The sequence below is a fragment of the Berghia stephanieae genome, chromosome 1 (genome assembly GCF_034508935.2).
Source record: "Berghia stephanieae isolate SIO BIC M18660-M18661 chromosome 1, UCSD_Bste_1.3, whole genome shotgun sequence".
Lineage (NCBI taxonomy): Eukaryota > Metazoa > Mollusca > Gastropoda > Nudibranchia > Aeolidiidae > Berghia > Berghia stephanieae.
This window is the reverse complement of record NC_088360.1, coordinates 102,953,788-102,967,087: the sequence shown is the minus strand read 5'-3', so window position 1 is coordinate 102,967,087 and position 13,300 is coordinate 102,953,788. Positions and strand designations below refer to the sequence as shown.

At 33.1% G+C, this 13,300-nt stretch overlaps 1 protein-coding gene across 1 annotated transcript in view; it reads left to right on the top strand.

Moving 5' to 3' along the window:
• The window catches only part of LOC144962594 (uncharacterized), a 12,994-nt gene extending 1,118 nt beyond the window's left edge, over window positions 1-11,876 (top strand). Inside the window, exons 2-5 of the mRNA XM_078895680.1 lie at window positions 1,804-2,344; window positions 3,738-3,993; window positions 4,583-4,708; window positions 7,373-11,876. Coding sequence (XP_078751806.1) covers window positions 1,804-2,344; window positions 3,738-3,993; window positions 4,583-4,708; window positions 7,373-7,611 — 1,162 coding nt within the window. The 3' untranslated portion in view covers window positions 7,612-11,876. The remainder of the gene's footprint in view (window positions 1-1,803; window positions 2,345-3,737; window positions 3,994-4,582; window positions 4,709-7,372) is intronic.
• The last annotated feature ends 1,424 nt before the right edge of the window (window positions 11,877-13,300 follow it).

The following is a 13,300-nucleotide window of genomic DNA, read 5'->3' as shown; positions in this document are numbered from 1 at the left end:
CATTGCCTGGGACCGGAGGATTATGTTATTACCCAGGGGTGTCATTATTTCAGGGTTTTCACCCATGAATGTGTGACAGTGCGGTTTACAAAGGGTATAGTGTTTACGTTTTCACTCTCCAATGTTTATTGTTATTGTTTTGATATTAAACTGTGCTCGAACACCATTTAAAACTAAGAATAAATCAAGAAAATCAAGTGCCAATATGATAATACCACACACGAACACAACTGCTCACATCTAGTTTTGATTTTAATTAAAATCCACGTGATACTCATACTGATACTGCTGATGAATTTTGAATGTCAAAATTTTTATTTCAATGCACTAGAATTTACAGCACTTACCATCAGGAGATCCACGTCTTGCGTATTAAAAAGAAACAAACTAGGTATTATCCACAATAGTATCAAATTTGGACTGATGTTTAGGAAAAAAAAACTGATTTTTCAAATAAAAATGAAAAGTGAAAGAGCCTGTTTGTTTTCCTTGCTATGCCAACATATTTATAAGACCATAAATATCCATAATTGTCCCCATTGGACACGTCACTTCCTGATCTCAGTTAATCTCCACTTACCTAAGACAGGTAGCTAACAGGGAAGTTAAATGACCTTTGGGACCATCCACTGAATAACTTCTTTTGCTGTGGTTCCATATGAACTAGTGCTGATTCCACGCAGTGCAGTAAACATGTGTCCTGATTGGTCAGTAATAAAGCAATCTCATTGGGAGGGGAAAAAGCATTTTTTTATTGGTGAAGAATGCAAGATGACAATGTTTGGGTATCAAGCATGGATAGCAGCTGCCGATTATTGTTATAAAGGAAATACACAGGGGTTTTACTAAATGTATATCGCTATTTTGAGGTTTTTATTAGTAATAACATAAAGCAAAAAAAATCGGGAACAGAGGTCAGTGTTGTCAACCAGGGGTTGTCGTTATTCAGGAGTGTTGTCATCCAGAGGTTGCACTGTACTTTGCTTTTTCTACACCCCATTCCAGCACTGACAAAGCAGGATTAATCACCAAGTTTAATGAGGCCAGTGCCAGAACCAGTGTTGGTATCTCTTGTCTGGATAATACTTTTATGTATCAATGACTCACATTTTTGTTAAACTTTCTTATGGTGTTCAAGTTAATTGGAACTGATGAATGCTTGTTGTATTGTATTTTCCCTTTTAATTTTTTTTTTTTACTGGAGGCATTCGTAATCTATTCAGTAGTCCCTTCAGCAACAAAACAACCATTTAACTGGAGTTTATCCCAGTTTCTGTAGAGGAAGTGTTGAACTGACAATTGCAATGGTTTGCTACCCTTTGGATAGGAAGCTAGTCAATTGCATTGCAAAGCGCTTTCTGTCCGACCTAAAAGACCATGCAACCCATTCAGTGCTGGGTTGTCAGGGGGTAAAAGTCAAATCTTGACTACATCCTGCATTGATACTATTTCCTTTGCTTTCAACTCAAGAGCTTTACCAATAAAGTTATCAGGGACTCCCCAGTGGCAATGAAAGCAGTCCATTGTACATAATTTTCACAGTGAATGGATGGAGAAATGAATGGCAGCTTTTCAATCTGGAAAATGATCAAATTCTATTAGTTAACAAAATCATCAAAATTCATTCTTCAGAACACAAAAAAATAGTTTTCCATTGTTTAATTGTGTAATTTTTTATTTCATCTTATTTATTTCATTAATATTGCCTCTTCTTGATTTTATCATTAATATTTCATTGATAAATAAAAAAAAAAATTAACAAAGTATTAAATCAATTTTATTTTATTTATTTTTATTCTTCAGGTTTTGGTATGTCAGCATAGTGTCCTGTTATCGTGACAAATCTGACTGTAAATGGAAAAGCAATGTCGACTCTCCTCTTACCATTGACTATGATATCTGGTTAGTCAATGGGAATCCATCTGTCAAGAAACAAAATCCTTTCGAACATCAGTTCTCCTTTGAAGTTCATGACGTGTTGGAGACTCATCTTCTGGCATTTGTCTGCGTCATAATCCTTTTTTTATTGTGGCTATATGTGTACAATAAGCAGAGACACATTGTTACTAAAGTGTTTGCGGCATGCCTATGTGTCGAGTTTACTAGCATATCATTGTACTTGATTCACAACAGTATCTTTGCTTATAATGGAGTGGGAGTCGAGTGGTTGGGGACTATCGGAAGACTTTTAGATTTGGCAGCCCAGTGCATCTTTATGCTGCTTCTAATTCTGATAGCTAAAGGTTTGGGAATTACGACAGACCAGCTCAAGTGGAAATCTGTGATATTTTCTATGTGGGTGGCATACACTGTTTTAAATGTTTTCCTTTATATATGGAACTTGGTGAGTATAACAAGGGCAAGGTTTGGTGAGATATTTCTTTTTCACAGGTCCTAGAAGTGTACAAAATAAATTTAATGGACATCTTTTTCATGCAGTTAGGAATAAATTCTTGAATTTTTAAAACTTAAGCTTTTAGATATATCCACTATTATCCACTAAATGTGTCCAAAGTGCTTTAAAAGGAGTCCCAAGCCAAAAACTACACTTAACATATATTATAGGATGAAACATGATACCTGTAAGGCAATTTGCACCGTAGCTCATTTTACTCTTGAGCATGGTGGGAGAGAATGCTAAGAAATTGTCTCCTCTAAGGACTCACTTTCATACTCCAAAACCACAAAGCTGCAAGCTAGTTCATTGTGTTTTTAGAGTTTTGTCTTTGTCTTGACTGTATGTGCACTTCTCCAAACATCAACGAAACTTTATCCCTTCCATAAAGAGATTCACTATTCTTACAGTCAGTAATTAAAATACACTATTTTAGTGGAAAATGGGGGTATTTGACACTACAGTTAGAGAGTTGCCATCTTTACCTCAGACAAGTGGTGAATTCATATTGAGCCAAAATTGCATGAATGATCAGTTTTAGGCAAAGGAAATAAGAGATATTAATAATGGGAATGGAGATATTATGATCTAGATTCTGTGTTGCACTAAATTATTCTATACAACTGATCAATAATTTGAACTCTTTATCTAATATTGAAACTTATTTATGTGACTCATGTTACAAGTTATTAATTATATTTATTTTTTAAAAAATAACTTGGAACGAAATTCATTGTAAAATTGAAATCGTAATGAACATAAACGCTGATATCTACATTCTTTTTGTTTTCATTGAAACGAAATACTTTTCTTTCATAAAATTTAGGGGAACTGGTTTACTTATTACCTGCTTTTGCAAAATAAGAGAATAAATAAGGTCACATTTTTTGATACTTAATATGGCGAGTGAATCATTGAATTTAGCTTTCATTGCATTTGCAAAGTTTATTCAACTTCAAAATTTAAAATTTAAAGCAGGACAATTTAAAAAAAATGGGGGTCCTAAGAGCTCATTTGGAAGAGTACTCCCCTCCCATACAAAAGAGACTGGTATTACCAGTATAATAGTATTAGTATAAGCTAGATTTCTACAGAGTTAAAGGGAAAATACCAATTGCTTGAATAGGATGCTAGTGCTTGCAGTGCTTGTCTATCACAAAGTACTTCCACATGATCAAACAGACCTGGTCATCCTATCACTACTGAGTTGGGTGACTGGGGATGGGGCAGAAAAATAAAAATCTCAACTGCACCTCTGGGATTGTTACCCGTAGGTCTTATATGATATCTGATGAATTGGGTTTTTTTGGGGGTTTAAAAAATTTATTTTTTTCCCCATCAGGTGGAGATAGACAGTATCATCTCAAACACAGATGAGTGGCAGACCTGGCCTGGCTACACTACCTTGTTGTTTAGATTAATCGTCATGGGTTGGTTTTTGTATGAGTTGAAAAAAACTTATGGAGAAACAGACAGAGAAGATGTCACATTTGTCCATCACTTCGGGGCTTTCTTTCTGGTGTGGTTTTGTTACCTCCCAGCCTTAGCTTTCATTACGACACAGGTATCTCCATTGTGGAGGTACAAAACCATTATCAGTAAGTTTTTAAAAAAAAAACTGCTTTTGATTCGGAAAATAATTTTAAAAAACCTGTTTTGTAATGATTTGAGCAAGCATCGTGAAAATATTGGAAACATGTTTATCACACTATGTCATTTTTGATCTATTGTATAATGTTTGTATTATTGTTTAATCAAAATTTTTGCTGCCAATATGATTTTTACTTTTTAAAAAGGTATGAGTGGTAGGTGGATGTTTAAAAAAAAAAGAAATTTGTTATCAAATGTGGGCTAAAGGGAGGAACTTAACAAATTGTATGTCGAAGTTGTGGTTTGTTTGCAGTGAAATTCTATAAGTATAAGACTCAATTCTTTATTTTAAAGAGGACGTCGCATGAAAATAAAGGATACCGTATAAGAAGTTTTAGCTAAACTCCTTTTCAATACATTTTAGTTCATTTTGAATTGATACCTTTAATTATAAGTCTGCCTTTGATGCCTGTTTCCAAAAGAAGAATGATAAAGGTATTTGATTTAAATTCTTGTTTTTGTAAATCATTGTCTTTAACTTATGTATAATTTATCAATATCTTTTTTTGTTTAAGTTTATGAAATCTTTCATTTCAGGTATTAATTATGCTGTAGACATTTTGGCATATGCTGTCATTATATATTTGTTATGGCCAGCCAAAACTATACTGTATCTTGTGAGAGGAGAGCGGCCCCTTCCTATTTATGATCTTGAGATTACAGGTGAATGAACGATTGTTTGATTGGTAAATTTTTTTTGTTATTTCATTATAGTACCAAAGTTGCCTTTCTCTTCTCTTTGTTCATTTAGGAAATTTCAATGCTAATATTAAAAAAATGGTGGAGTTGATAAGGAAAGCATTGTGCTTCTATTCAGGAGATCTGGATTCGCACCTTATTTCAGCATTCCTTGTTTGTTTTTTTTTCATTGAGTAAGAAACTTCATCTTGTTGCTCATTTTGTGGCATGGCTGCTGATGTCGGGGCTGACTTGGTCTTTTCTTGTGATAGACCATGAGGAACAATTTCTTTTTTTTTTTTTTTTTGATGAATAAAGGGGATTTAATTTTCTAAATCTATTTTATTACAAAAAATAAAAAAAAATAAAAATAAAACTATAACAATAATTAAAAGAAAAAGAATCATTGAAAGACAATTTCATCAACTTTAAGTAGTTCATTAGTAACACGAGATACTATATGTGTGCTGAATTGGCAAAACCCATTGGATGTTACATGAGCTAGTTTTGAGATAAGAGCAAATAAAGGTGAAAAAATGATTATCTGGCTGAATTTTGTTTTATCACTTAATCGTTTTCATTATCCATCCAACTGCATTCTCACAAACCGATTTTACAGATTGAAGCTTATAGATGACATAATTTAATTTCTTTCTGGGCTCTATTATTGATGTGAAATATGTATGTTTTATCTAAAAAGCAATTTTCTCTGTTTTTTAAATTTTTTTTTGACTCCCTTTGAATGTGATTAACTTCGACCCTAATTAAGCTAATTACAAAATTCAAACCGCATTTTGTCCAGAAGTGGTGCCTCTATTGAATAATAGGAATATGGGATGCAAATTTGTCAGGCTTCCGATGGGTTTTGCCACATCAGCACAAGTATTATATATATGAAAGTATTTACACCAAAGCTGCTCAAGGGGTATCAATATCAATCCATTAGGTGTTCATGTGGACTTGACTCAAGGTTTTACCATGACATGTTTTTAATTAAATTTCATGAAAAGTATAAACAGTTCATGAGATTGAAAAGAATGACATGACAATGGTGGCATTGAGAAGTGGTGGCTTAATGAGCCCATGTCAAAATTTCAATCATTTCTTGGATTTGCGAACATTATCAATAATTTAATATCACATTGTAATTGTGCAAGAAGATCCACCTGTACTCTCGAGTAAGCGATTCAAGAAATACTAATTTTATCATTGGATTAAAGGAAATTAAGAAGTTACTTTTTCGTGGAAGTAGCATTAAATTAAAGTATATTACATTGATGTTAATCTTCCACGGATTCGGGGAATTTTAGGATTTTCTGTGAAATTTCCCACTGTTTTTTTTCAGTGTTAAACATTTTTCTATGAAAAGCGCTCAAGCAGCTTCGCAGTAGATCCATGGAAAAATCACTATCATGTCTTGTGCCCAATTTTAACACCTGTGCTCAGTCAGTTTCAATGAATTTTGGTGACACTCATATTTTTATGACGTCAGCCTAGACAGAATGGACCAAATGTCAAAAGTGACACTAGACCAGTGTTGACCTTGGATGAGTATTATATTTTGGGTAGTGGGTTGGGCAAAAAAAAAGAAAATCAATTCACAACTCACTCCGGTAGACTAGACTCTCTCTTTCTCTCTCTCTCTCTCTCTCTCTCTCTCTCTCTTTCTCTCTCTCTCTCTCTCTCTCTCTCTCTCTCTCTCTCTCTCTCTGTCTCTCTTTCCCTTATCCACACTTCTCTCTCAACTACCCTTCTATGTTCATGACTTCATGTTATGTTTACAGAAGTCATGTGGCCAAAGAAAGATAATTTATTACAGCAAGCAAGGGTGGTCGAGTTAAGAAGCAATTGTTCAAAGGCTTAATTTAAATTTACTATTTATTTTCATAGACTGTTTTTCAAGTTATTAAAGATACACGAGTCTAGTCTAGTGTGCTTTGTAAATTAAAAACAAATGCTTTCTTGGCTTATGGCTAAAAAATTATCATTTCTTGTTGTAGTGAGAGGTATGATTAATATTGTAGGCCTTTAAAATGGTTTTTGAGAAAGGACTATTCAATAAATATTTACAAAAGTATGTAATATAATGTTACGTAACTATGATTTTATATTTTATTTTGTATGTAATTTTTGAATTCTGGTTTAAGTTTGCCTGATGAACCGATACATGTTCCTCCTTTTTGACAAATTGCCATTGTCATCGCTGATTAATTTTCATGAGGACTAAACTTGTTCCAACTTAAAATCTTCAAATCTTTTTAAATTTCCAATCCGCTAAATCTGAATAAACATAAATTAGCTTCTACCAATTTGAGTGGTGTCAAATGAAGCGCAAAATACTACCTTAAGTAAGCTTATTCATGAAATATATGTATGTCACTTTAAAATTTAAAAATATTCATTGTGACTGATATTCCTGTTGTTCCACACTTAGAGTTTTAAGGATAATTTTAATTTTTCATCATCATTTAGATCATTCCTGTTTTAAATGTTACTTTAAGCACTAAAAAGAGATTACCCTTTGGAAATGAACCCGTGATTACACTGTTTCATTATCCTCTCTTAGTTTTCCCCCTATAGTCATCTAACTTTAATCAAGGCTTCCAGTTTCAAATTGGTAATTTTTACTTGTTCATTTATCTTTGACAGGTCTCTTAGAAGACATGAATGAAACCACATTATTTAGTCAAGAAGAGTTAGAGATGGATACTTTCCATGCAAGCACAGATAATTATAATCAAGACAGGCCTCAATCCAATGGAAAGAGTTCTTCACGTCAGACTCGTTCCCTGTCCAATGGTGGTTTACGCTGTCTTGATGATGATGCTATAGAATCTGAACCTTTAGAGTCACCAAGGCGTTTGAACACAAGGAGAACACGTGTATAACAATTTTATGTTATTGTTGAAGAATACTCATTGTTCTGCAGAAGAATTTTGATGTTTTGGTGCCATTATCTGTACGTACACCTTTTAAGGAGTAAATGCCTACCCTGCTTACTGTGTAAGTGCTAAATTGCTGTTGGGTTTTTAATAAATGAATTCCAACCGTTGTCAAGTTGTTTTTGGTGGCTATAATGCTGAAAAATGTAGATTGATAGCTTCAGAATTTGTGAATAATTACAAATAAATTACCAAATCCGTAAAAGTAAGGAAGTTGTCCAAAAAAAAGAAATAAATCAAGAAACTGCCATTATCTACATAATTTTTTTTTCTAAAACGTGGGTGATTAAAAAAAGATTTATTCTTATGGTCTTGATGTCAATGGTACCACTTTAATTGAGTGAGCTCTAGACTCTATAAAGTAAAATGATTTGTATTATCAGAGAGCCTGGGGGGGGGGGCAGCATTTAAACATTGGTCTTTTTATGTTATACAGTATAAGTGTGGTTTTTGTTTTCTGGTTAGATGAATTGATCAATTAATGTATCATTTTAATTGCGTTAAGCAGGGGCGAAATTGCGGAGCGGATAGGGCATTTCACTAACACTTAAAAGTTAGAGGATCCAAGTTCATGGGCATGAAGCTTAGCAACTATTGCTCACTTTATGGCATCTCTCTGCAGCTGATGTCAGGGTTATTTGAAAATGTCCTAATCGGATTCATAAAAACTTATTAATTTTTTTAAAATTTGCCTATTTCTAGAATGTGTTTTCCTTGCTTATGTTATCAATAATCGAGACATTCCCATGTTTATTTGATATTATTGCAAGTTAACCCATAATAGCTGGTATTCTTTACAATCAATAATGTAAATTCAAATTTTAAAACTGCCCTTTTTAAAATTCATTTTATTTATAAGTATTTTTTTTTTCGTTGTAAATTTTTCTTCTTGCTGAAATAAAATTTGTTAAATATGTTTCAAATTTTCATATCAGCTACTGCTTTCAAGGTTTGTATAAAGCTTTTATTTTTTTAACAACCTCAGCCCTGGATTTTGACTGATTTTTGATTTGATCTCAAAGCGCTTGGTTGAGAAATGAAAATGCAACAAATTTGTAGAGAATCATTCCATCACAACCCTTGATGATCAAATCAATCAGTTCATAACTTATTTCAAATAACTTAAAATACGCCAAAGTGGCAACTCACTTCTCCATTGAATTACAAATTGTGTTATACACAATGAAAATATTAATGTATCTTTCAATAAACACAACATTCTTTTATTTTTTCAACCCATCATTCAAGCACCAAATGGCACTGTAAGGGATAACAAAAAAAAAAAAACCCAAAAAACAGTAGTCGCTATCATCAACATTTTACGTAAGGTGAAAAAGTTCGCTACATCAAACTGGCCAAATGTATACAGGCTCATGAAATTTTTGATAAATCTTGATCTTGAAATATCTGACAGCAGATTGTCTTGATAACAGGAAATATTTTGAAAATATCAATATTGCTGGATTCCAAGTCGTAGTCGAATGTGTGAATCTTTTCAACCATAAAGTGATTGTAATTGAGCTGAAAAAAGGTCTCTGCTTGTAAATAATATGTTTTTTTTCAAAACACTCTAAAATTGAATATTATGGTTCCTGATCATACTTTTTACGTACAGGACATGTCTATAAAAATTTGGTTGCTATCTTCTCAGTGGTTTGAAAGCTTATTCAAACAACACGATTTCAGAGATGCGACCAACTTTATTATATTAGACAAGACCCCAAGCTCCTAAAAAACAATATGAACAAAGCATAACTGCTTCAAATTGACAGACAGGGAGAAACTTCTGGTCCAATGAAACTCTTGCTTTCTGACCAATGAAATGTCATAGTCATAGCCAATGAAAATCCTTGATTGGCCAACCGATGATATCCATTTCCATCTGGGCCAATTGACGGCAGCATTTTCTGTAGATGAGGCCGCAAAGTGAGACAGAAAGCTAGCTATATCTGGCACTTCATTTTACACAAGTAAAACTAGCCGGTTGATTGCCATGAGAGTTTGTACCTCGGCAATCCCCCAGCTGGTGAACACTCCTCACCAATGGAATATGCCTCGGTTATAAGACCCTATGCTATCAACCTGATATTATTATCTCTGATCGCTGATCACATAAATGCATAGTAAAACGATCACAATGTCCACTCTTACTTCTACCAAGTGGATAAGAAAAACGCTGAGTATAAGTATAATGCCTTTGGCATGTGAGCAAGTGCCCTGGCAGTCGACCAGCTAGTGAACACTTGCGCAACATACAGCCCCCTCGCTAAGCAAACTTTTTGTCTTGCTATGCTTCTTCTATGGAACAGGCCTAAGTGATTAAAGCTTGACAACGATCATCAAGAGCGAGAAGAAAATTGGAAAAAAAAAAAAGCAGATAACTGCTGATATAGTTTAATGAGGGTCGACCGATCAACACAGCAATGTCGTAGCCTATTATCATAGACCAGGTGAAGATAATTGTAGACTTGCAACAAGTTCTCAAGCAAGTAATGGCTGGCTCTATCCTAGCAAGAAGTGTAATGGCGCCATTTTCAAGGTTGTCTGCTTTGGCTGAAACTGCCACTGTATATGCATGAAAAAGACATCCATAACTAGCTAAATACTCTACTAGCCGCTCTCTCTCTCTCTCTCTCTCTCTCTCTCTCTCTCTCTCTCTCTCACTCCTCACCCCCCGCCGCTATAGCAACAACTCTCTATGACAACATTTTTTTTCTTATCCCAACGATGTCATTACAGAGAGGTTGCACTTTAGTTGAATTAAATAAAAGATTGAAATATGATTGTATTGGACTTGATATAAATATACTTTTGACCTTATATTGGCTTTATTCAATTATGTCGAGGAAGAAGGGTTATGAGAAAATGCGTAATGGATTTGTTGTATTTTCCGATTTGCCTCATTTGGTATCATTCAATTATCATCAAATTAAGTTATGCTGGAAAAACAGTGAGCATAGTATTAAATGCCTTTGTAAAATATTGAAATGATGTTTGTTGTGTGAAATGATAGTGGTGATTATGATGAATGGATGTGTTCTTGACGCTTATTTAAAATATCCTTTTTTTTTTTCCTTTGTATTTTACATCTTATGAATAATTACCACTTTTAAGGAGTTTTCATGAATGTGATATGTGCTTTCAATATCTTAGGATACCGTAATGCAAATTTTATACACTCATTACTATAATTAATTTATTGATTTTGAATCATGAGTGATTCAATCTCATCATTCTGAATTATTCATTTGTAACCTACGTTCAGTCCTATCAATAGTTTACTGTGATTGAAACCTTTTACTCTCAGTTTAATCTGTTCATCCTTTCTTTTTAGTTCATTTTCTTTTCGCTGTATCATTAGTTCAGATTTGACAAAATACAGAATTTTGAAAAATATCATGTGTCAACCCTACCATAGGGTTGATCAAAAAGAACCACTGATTTAGAAATATTTGTTGTTTTTTTATGGGGTTATGAAGCATTAAAGAATCGTGTTTTAATGGGATATTATTTTAATATGAGGGTATAATTATAATGATAATGAGTCGAATCTTGTGTCACTTGCATAATTGTAATATTTTATTTTCACTAATGTAACCAATTTGACAGTTGATGTGTTAACTAATAATGTGCAATACAATTCATTAATTTCAAGTCAAAAGAGTCTTGTTATCTACTACAACAGTGACTGGTTGTAAAAAAAAAAAATAACAAGCCTTTGCATGATCAGACTAGCATCTGTAGCAGATATCAGAGAAAGTTGTTAAAGATTGTGTTTACTCAAATTCAGAAGGGGATGACCCCTGTCATTTTTTTTTTTTTTGACACGTCCATCTATACTTGTCAACATAACATAGCGATATATAGAACATATGTGTTAAATGTGTGCATCGCTGATGGACCCTAATTTGCTACTTTACAGATGAGCTAAGCTCAGAAATTCACATGGCTGTGTTTGATAACCCTGCTTTTATAGCTCGTCTGAACAAATTATTAATATTCTCCTTTTTAATGTTGTAAGCTCAGATTTTTTTTTTAAAAAGCGGCATTCCACACTCCCTCATTCCTTGTTTTTCTTATTATCATATTATACTTATTCCAAAACCTTTGCCATATTGAGCCACAAAAATAGCACACCAATTGTATAAGTTACTAAACAATAAAATAATTAAAAATAATAAAACACGAGAAATGTTCAGCAAAAAAAAAAAGTTGAATGTTTGAATATTACACATCACAACAGGATTATTTTATTCTATAATGTTCACCTTAATGTTTTACAAAAACGCGGTCAATTCAAGGCTACAAAAGTATCATGAAAATTCATAAGGCACATGCTCACGTTTTGCACTTATTTTTACATGTACTTTATGCTTGCCTTCATCATACAAGATTTGTCATTATCTTTCATTCAATATTCAGACCCTGAATGACTGGAGTATTGTCAAGTCAATGAATCCAAGTTGTGATTCTACACAAATAAGGCTAAGATTTTTAAGAGATTGAGAAAATTATGCAATCATTTTCATTTTGTACAGTGATAAATAACACTGAAATTGAATGTAAGCTTCAATTTAATAAACGAAAGCAGGTAATGTGAATGTTTCGAGTTTCCCCTTTATCAACAAAACAGGATGAATGAAAGAAACAGTACAGGTGAATGGCAAATCAACAGGTTTGTACTCCTTTTATTAAATCATGTTTTTTTAAAAGTTTACATTAGTGAGAAGAAAATCATTTGAGCTTACTTGCTTTATTAAATGTGTTTTGATCAGCATATTACATAGTGATACAATTTATAGTGTAGCTGTGTGTTAATTTTGTGGCTTAGTATGGATAATGAAATTGACTATTATATTTTTAAAAATTCAAATAATATACCTATGATAATTGGCGTTCTTAGTACAAATTGGCCTTTCTAATTTATTTGTTGTATTTAAATCTAGTCAATAACTCTCTTGATTCGCTGATACCTTTGGTACAACCCAAAATTAAGGCTTTGTATTCCAGCATGATATTTGATTCACATATACAGTGGAATCCGCATAAAGTCAACACTGTTGTTAAAGTCAACGCCTCTCATTGGTTCCAAATTTTCTGTTCTTTATGTAAGTGTGTTATATTGATAATGGACAAAGTCAAAAATCTTTCTGAGCGGTTTTGGCTTTATCAGGATTCCACTTTAAATGTAATGAAACAAGCCAAATTTCAGAATTTCTAAAATAATCTCAAGGCCAAATACACATCAGCAAAGTTCAAGGTGATATTAGTAAAACTTAAAGATACAGACTAACTAACTGAAATCGGGTATTTAATTTTACCAAATAGAATCTCTTTATCTTCACACCAGAATCTCCTTTCGTTTTTTGTTTTGTATTTTTGATTGAAGTATTACTGACCCCTATTCCCCTCCCCCATGTTCGCCACTCCCTACCAAATTATTAATTATGTATTGTTTGCTGTGAACTCGTGTGGAATTTATTTTGTTTACAGTTTTCCAATTTTGGTTGCGATTTCCCTATATGATTTTCTTTTTCCTTTGGAATGTATGAATATCTGATTTATGCTGATATGTTATTTTAATTCTACCAAAGGTACCGTATATATATATAAAGAAGAGAGGGTTGTAGTTAAA